The sequence below is a fragment of the Oenanthe melanoleuca genome, chromosome 5 (assembly GCF_029582105.1).
Source record: "Oenanthe melanoleuca isolate GR-GAL-2019-014 chromosome 5, OMel1.0, whole genome shotgun sequence".
NCBI classification, from domain to species: domain Eukaryota; kingdom Metazoa; phylum Chordata; class Aves; order Passeriformes; family Muscicapidae; genus Oenanthe; species Oenanthe melanoleuca.
This window is the reverse complement of record NC_079339.1, coordinates 5,873,298-5,880,804: the sequence shown is the minus strand read 5'-3', so window position 1 is coordinate 5,880,804 and position 7,507 is coordinate 5,873,298. Positions and strand designations below refer to the sequence as shown.

Genomic DNA, 7,507 nt, shown 5'->3' with positions numbered 1-7,507 from the left:
CTGCTAGTCATTATGGAAACCCTTCCATCTCCATGATGGCAGGAAAGGCTTCTTATCATCTTCCCTCCTTTCCCAAAGCATACAGAGAGCTGCATTAAAAACAGAGAGAGAGAGAGAGAGAGAGACAGAGAGAGAGGTGGGGGGGGAGTGCTGAGGTTGTTTCAGGAAATAGAGGGAGGTTGCCTCTGACACTCTGGCTGCTAACAGCAAGTTATGGAACATTCAGAAATACACCCAAGCTGAATTCCCAATGCCATGCACACCAGGAAAAAACGCAGCTGCCACTAGATCATCCTAATGTGACTAGAATCTTTCCACATTTGAGGTAAGAGAATAAGTTTGTGCCTTTGACATTAGACCTCCAAAAAGGGTGTCTACTTTTGCAGTACTTCCCTTGGTACAGCTGTGCCATATGAGCCATCCCATGGTATCTGGGGACTCTGGATTCTTCCTTTAGAGTGCAAAAGGGAAGTGTTGGAGAAGGAGGTCTCCTTCCTGCAGCCACAGATGCAGTCTGGCAGCTGTTGGTAAATAAAGACGAACCCTTTAATTTCATATTAAGGTATCCCTGAATCTCAAATGTCTGTGCTTAGTAGTCACACAATATATTTTTGCTGTTAAAAAAAAGACTGAAAGGGGAAAAGAAAATAAGTGTAAGACTAATAAATGTCACATTTTAGGTAAGGTATTTTCCTTGTTAAATGGCAATTCCACAATATTTTTCCTTTAGTATGGCTATTTGTCTATTTTGTATGAGATGTAATAGCTCTCATGCTGAAAGAAGCAGTCAAATAATTATTTTTGATAGCATTTCTAGTGCAGAGAAAATGTGAAGAACAGAGGGTGTAGGAAGATCAGCAGTTTCTGTTAAATGATGAATCAGGAGGGGTTTTGTATAAGCAGTACCTGTTCTTATTTTGGACATGTTCTTTTCTAGAGTGTTGTAGTATGTGTGCTGGCACCTGTGTTCTCTGAAATAGCCACTGGATTTTAAAACAAATTGTGTTTTGAATTAGTTCTGTCTTTATAAGTTATTTAACTATAGCCTTATGCTTACTGGATGTGCTGGTTTTGGCTGGAGCAGAGTAAGTGTTCTTTCAGTGGCTGGTAGGAGGCTGTATTCTGGATTGTGCTGAATGCACAATAATATGGACATTAGCAATGATGTTGATAATACAGAGATATTTTTGTTATTGTTGAGCAGGGCTTGCACAGAGTCAAGGCCTTCTCTGCTTTTTGTTCTGCCTCATTGGTGAGGGAGTCGAGGGTGCCTGGCAGAGTGGGAAGAGGCACAGCCAGGACAGGTGGCCCAAACTGGCCACAGGGATATTCCAGACCATATTGGCATCAGGCTTAGGATATAAAGTGGAGGGAAAGAGGAAGAGAGGGAGATATTTGGAGTGATGGTGTTTGTCTTCCATGTGATGGGGCCCTGCTCTCCTGGGAAGGCTGAACACCTGCCTGCCCTTGGGAAGCAGTGAATGAATTCCTTGTTTAGCTTTTCTTTTGTGCGTGGCTTTTACAAAACAACAATACAGCAAACCCAGAAAGCCCTTTTGCTGTTTCCCTGTATTTTGTGGGATAAATACTGTGTCTTTTCCATCTCCTTTTCCATTCCACCTCTATCAGGTGTATGTTATCAACTCCTAAGGGCATCAAGATGTCAAATAGGTAGAAGATGAGAAAAGTGACAATGTGTCTCAGCTTAGATGTGCAAATACCTAATTGGAAAGAGGTTAAAGACCTGGAACAGCCTTTCTGGCACAGGGTAGTCATGCCCTGTACCTGGCAGTGCTTGGGTGGCTTTTGGACAACACCGTTTAATAACACCTTTCATTTTTGGCCAGCCCTGAAGTCGGACTAGATGATTTTTGTAGGTCTCTTCCAAATGGAATCACTCTCTTCTTCCTTTCAAACCTTCCCTTGTGGCTGTGGCAGTGAAGTGGAGCACAGAGGGAGAGTTGGATCTGGGGGACATCTGCTGCACTTGTTTCTTTTGTTTTGGTATGTTATGAATGGTGGGTATTAGAGATCATGTAGCAAAAAATGAATGCAGTTTTATAATTAAATCTCTGTTTCAGAAAAACTCTGTTACCTGTATGCAAGATAAAACCCACTGGCATTTCTGTAGTGTAGAGAAGTGTAAAACCAAAAAGCAGGTGGGTGATTATGGATTTGTCTGGTGTTGTAGTAATGATCTTTGGCTGGACTTGAGGCTGAAGGGTTGAATTTCTCTCTTTCATCCTGTTTCTCTATCCTGTAAGACTGGTCTAATTACCTGCTTCCAGTCTTAGTGTCTTAGTGATGTGTAGTGAGTTGCTCCCTAGTGAAAAGGCAGGTAGATATTCTTATAAAGTCACTTAATTAGGAACTGATAAATTCTTATTGAATCACTAATAAAGTGGTTTCCTCTCCCTGACACAAACTACAGCAACCTGTTATCTAGAACCAAGTACTACAGAAAGATCACATTTGGAAATCTACTTCTTCTTTATTTGACAATCATCCCCTTCAATGTATATACATATTTAAAGTCTGTACATGTTAAAATACAAAATAAAAGTGTTTCTTTATAAGTTACACAATTAAACAGCTGCATTTGCCTGTAGTTTAGCTGTCATTTAATTTAAAAAAAAGAAAGAGAGAAGCATTGTTGAGCCGTTGTTACATCCCTTGACAATAACCTTGGTATAAAACACCCATACAGAGTAAGTGTACAAAATAGTGTACAGTTCATATAAGCTGTGCAAAGACAGCAAAGTTCAGTTAAAAATCAAAGAGATGTATCCACTTTCCCCTGTCCACACCATGTATAGGAAAAGCAAAGTGGAAAATAGGCACAGACCTGTGGCCAAGAAGATGGGTTAGACAGTGCTTTGAGCACCATATTGATGAGTAAATTAAGACAAAAATCATAAATACATAAGATCTCCATCCCAGGGATTTCAATGGATCTGTTGCACAAGATGCCAAAAGATGCCATCTGTTGCACAATGGTCCCTCAAGGTTATTTATTTTGGAGGAAAGGGTTGCTAGATCAGATAACTCTTCAGTAGCAGCTGAAGTAATACAGTAGCTGGAAATTCACTTGAAAGGTAATAGAAATGGTCACGCAATCTGTATTGAATCTTTGATTATTTTTTTTTTTTACCTGGGGGAAGAAGTTTCCTTTCCTACTGGGAAATTTCCCTTTCCTCCCTGCTGTAGTACCAGGAGCTGCCTATTGTTTTTTGGGAGAAGGTAGCTAATTGAGCAAATATCGATCACTAAGCAGAGAGACTTAGGAAAAGTTGGGGAGACATTATGAACATGAAAACCTCCACACAGGGCAACAAATGAGGAATACCAGTGAGAAGGAAGTCTTACTGCTATTGTGGCAAAGAACATGCACTCAAGAAACATGTGGACATTGGTGTGGGACAGCACCTCTTCAATTTATAGCACTCTGGTTTATTTACATCTTTGCAGTGTCCTCATGTGATGGTGGGGGCAGGCAAGCGATCTAAGAGACTGTTATCTCCTCCTCTTCTTCTACCCCTTCATCATCCTCTTCCTCTGAGTCTGAGAAGTCTGAAGGTTTGCTGGGGCTGCTAGAATGGGATGGTGAAGGAGATATCTGGGAGTCCAGTCTGTCCCTCAGGTGTAGATGTTCTGGGGACTGGTGGTAGGTTAGGGGATGCCGGGGGCTGGGTGGGCACATGGAGGGAACTTCCTCCTCCTCTTCCTCTCCTGAACATTTCTTGCCTACGTCACTGAGGTCTGGGTGAGGGTTGAACTTGGTGGGTAGGGTCTGTTCTCTGCAGCCACCAGAAGAGAGGAGCTCTCTTTCTTTAGAGTTCCTCCATTTCATCCTCCTGTTCTGGAACCAAATCTTCACCTAGGGTACAAAGCAACAAAGGAGTGTAACAGTTCAGTAAAACAGGGACCAGAAAAGGTGTTCTGGCTGCACTCTCAAAACCTTGCACGTGCCCATACTAAAGCTAACAGGAGCCACAGAATTTGATCTTTGGAGGACCCTAGGAGAGATCTCAAGGGCAATCAGACTGTGATCCCACTCATTTAGCTGGGAATCGTGATATTTTTGGCTCTGTTGATCGCCTGTAACTTGCTTTGGATGCTCTTCCTGCTCCCATTCCCTTCCCCCCTGCTTCTCTCTGACTGCCCTCGGGGAGTGGGGGATCCTGGCTCCCCACACACCCTCTGCCCTCCCTCCACCGGTGCCCTCTCACCTGTGAGTCCTTGAGGCCCAGCTTGGCCGCCAGCTTCTTCCTGTCGGGTTTGCTGATGTACTTCTGCTTCTGGAACATCTTCTCCAGTGCCTTGCGCTGCACGTCGGAGAAGACAGCCCGGCGCAGCATTCCCCGGCGGGGCTTGCCCCGGGCAGCCAGCGGCCAGGAGAAGGTGCCAGGGATGGGGACCACGGCGGAGGCAGCTGTGGGAGCGACACACGGCGCTGAGTGGAGCGGGACCGGCCTCCCACCATCCCTCCCTTCCCTTCGGGCGAGCACTCATCAACCTGGGGCCCTGAAAAGGAGCTTTAGGCTTAACCAACCGTCCCCCTTTCAGGAACCGATGGCCGGGATTAGATCTATCAACTCAAATGTGGAAAATGGGTCAATGGTGACCGGTTTTGTTGGGAGATTCAAAGGTCCCCGGCCTGAAAAGGCAAAGCGAGGCGTACCGTCTAAGATAGAGGTATAATAAAAAAGCTCTCCCTCCCACTCAGAAGCATTTGATTTTTTTTTTTTTTTTCCCAGACGCTTTTATCATTTCAGTTGCTTTATTATGCTGGAGATGAAAATGAGGACTTTTCTGATTCCGAACAAAACCGCTTCACTTCAGATGCAGTTTTGATCAATCAGTATTCATCTTTTTATAATAATCTCTTCTCTCTCCACTACCCCCGCTCCGAAGTTGGAGAATTCAATTTGAAGACATGAAAAGTAGCAGCTAATTAGCACACTGCCTGGTTCCCAATGGCATTAGTATGATAAAAAAGGGCAGAGTTTCGCCTCAAAAAAAAAAAAAAAAGAAGGGGGGTACCTCCCCAAGAGAGACAGAGATGCTAATGAAGCGTGAATGGTAATTGTGTAGTAATGAACTAACAGAAAAAGACTGAGGACAAGCAGCTAACGCCATATATTATTGGAACAAAAGAGATTTACACTTTCAAACTAAACACAACGGCATGCCAGGCTCCTCGGGAGAATACTGATGGCACAATCGTCTCTTTCCCCAAATCATTTTCATTAAATGGACATGAAAAGCTATTTATAAAGCTCAAGTTGTTTTTGTTAGGCTATTCACATGCTGGAGAAAGGAAGCAAATTCCATTATGCAGAAGATGAATAGAAGAGCTTGGGTTATTTTTTTTTTGCTCTCTCCCTTTCCCTGTTTTCTTTTTAAATTCATAGCTTGTTTGTGTAATTAGATTTCGGGTTTTTGTTTTTTGTTTTTTTTTTTTTCAATTGTTCTCAGCATCATAATACTTCGATGCTGTAACAGGCTCCGTGGCCTGCTTTCTCGCCTTTCCCGTGCTGTTTGACGGTGTAACCGGGAAGGTGGTGGAGGGAAGTAGGCGTCGGATGTAATGGAGCAGAAGGTAAGGACGCGGCGGAGGTGGAGGAGGGCAGTCACGCCGCTCCCACAGCGCGCTGGATCTGCCCGTGAGGCGAGAAGGTTTAGGGGATCCCCGCAGGCTCCCGCTCTCTGCCCTCCCTCCATCCGTCCTTCCCTGCGCCCTCCTGCGCGGGGTGGACGGAGCTGACCGCTCCTGGTGGTGCTGAAAGCGGGTACGGCCGGGATGGGAGGGAGGGAGGGAGGGAGCGGGGACCCGCCTTGCCTCGGGACCGTGACAATCCCGGCTAATTTGCGGATCTGCGGGGGGAGCGGGCAGGGAATGTCAGGCAGTCACTGCGTGTGCTAAATCGGGCAGCAAATTGGCGCGACTGATGTTTGAATGTTGTACTCCCTCCAACCTCTGAACTGCAGCATAACCCCGCCGAGGATACGCAGGGACGGGGAGAAATCACCGGGCTGTGCCGGCAGAGGGGCCCGCCCGCTGGCATGGATTCTTGTAAACACCTACCTGGGAAATAGGAAGATCTGAGAAAGGGCTGGAAGGATCCTTCAAAATAAGGAAAGGAGAAAGTCTTTGGCGGGACGCTCTGAAGCAACGCAGGGGAGGTTTCTAGTAAATAAATAAAATCAAATTAATCGAAAGTTAACCGCCAGTTGGACTCGTCCGACGGAAAGGCTGGGTTCTGTCCCTCGATCTGGAGATCAACGCTGTGGTACTTTTAGAAAAAATAAAAGAGGCAGACTGAACTCGGAACCGCCGAGGAAAAGTGGCACTTTTCCTGCTTTTGCTAGCAAAGCGGCACCGGTGAGGACAAGGTCAGCCAGAAGACACGGCCGATGGAGCCCTCGTCTCTGGGACCCCTCCCTCCGCCTGCTCCTCCCGTCCGTCCTGCGGCGGAGCGGGACCGGCCGCCGGCAGCGCTGCCCCTAGCCCTTGAAATCCGAGCGATGCCGGAGGGCTCTGCGGCTCAGGACTGGGTCCTCCCTCCCTTTCCTAAGCCAGTTCCCTGCGCTGTCCCTCGCCCATCATCCCCCTCCTGCGGGCGGTGTGTCCCCAGCGCCCGGAGCCGAGGCTGGCTCGGGGTGTCCCCCGCTTACCGGCTCGGGGCGTGGAGGAGAGGATGGCGTTGACTCCAAACTTCAGGAAAGTGGAGTCGCTGCTGGAAGTCTGTGGGGAACAGATCCTCCTGGAGCCGGCGGTGGTGGAGCTGGGGAGCTCCGAAGTCCCCGAGTCCGTCCTGGCCGCCGAGGCTGGGGGGGACATGCTGGGCGGGGGGGCAGTCCTGGGCAGGTAGCTGGTGGGCCTGCTGATCCGGATCAGATCTTCCACCAGGAAGCTGGAATGGCTGGAAAAAGCCGACTGCAGCGACTGAGGCAAGGTGAGGGTGGGGGTCGGCCGGAGGAGGCCGGGGTAGACGGCTGGAGGGGCGATGAGGCTGGGGAACATCATCGCAGGGGCCGTCCGCGGAGCCGGGCTGGCGCCGCTCGCCTGCTTGTTTATTTGTTTGCTTTTGTTTTCTGCTTTGCAAACTTGGGTTGGTAAAGATCCAGCCAGCGAGTCTGGCGGAGTTCTCTCTGCCCCTTCCTCCTGGACCATGGGTTTTATAGTGGTCAGCCCCGCTGAGGCTCTTTCAAAAGTGACAGCCCCAACAATGGGGTTCAACAAAGTTCTCCACTTGAGCTTCATTCAGGGCGAGCTCCCGGCTTCTCCATTGGTCCGGGGCTGCAATTTATGATTGGATTAGACTTCATAAGCAACCGGGGCACAATGGCCCCGCCACAAAGAAAGTGTAGTCATCAATTTTGCATATTGACCGCCTCTTTGGAATACAGCGCTCCAAAGGCTCCCAGCAGGGTTTTGTTCAGAGGCAACACACACAGGCTAATTAAATGCCTATTTAAAAGTTTCAAATTACATCTTGCCTCG

At 47.7% G+C, this 7,507-nt stretch overlaps 1 protein-coding gene across 1 annotated transcript; it reads right to left on the bottom strand.

The window, feature by feature from the left end:
* Positions 1-3,434: 3,434 nt before the first annotated feature.
* Positions 3,435-7,030, bottom strand: DBX1 (developing brain homeobox 1). Its single transcript, XM_056493693.1, has 4 exons — positions 6,679-7,030; positions 6,089-6,190; positions 4,230-4,432; positions 3,435-3,877 (listed from the first exon to the last, which is right to left on the bottom strand). Exons 1-4 carry the CDS (start codon positions 7,028-7,030, stop codon positions 3,503-3,505), a joined length of 1,032 nt encoding a protein of 343 aa, XP_056349668.1. The 3' UTR covers positions 3,435-3,502.
* Between the last annotated feature and the right edge of the window lie 477 nt (positions 7,031-7,507).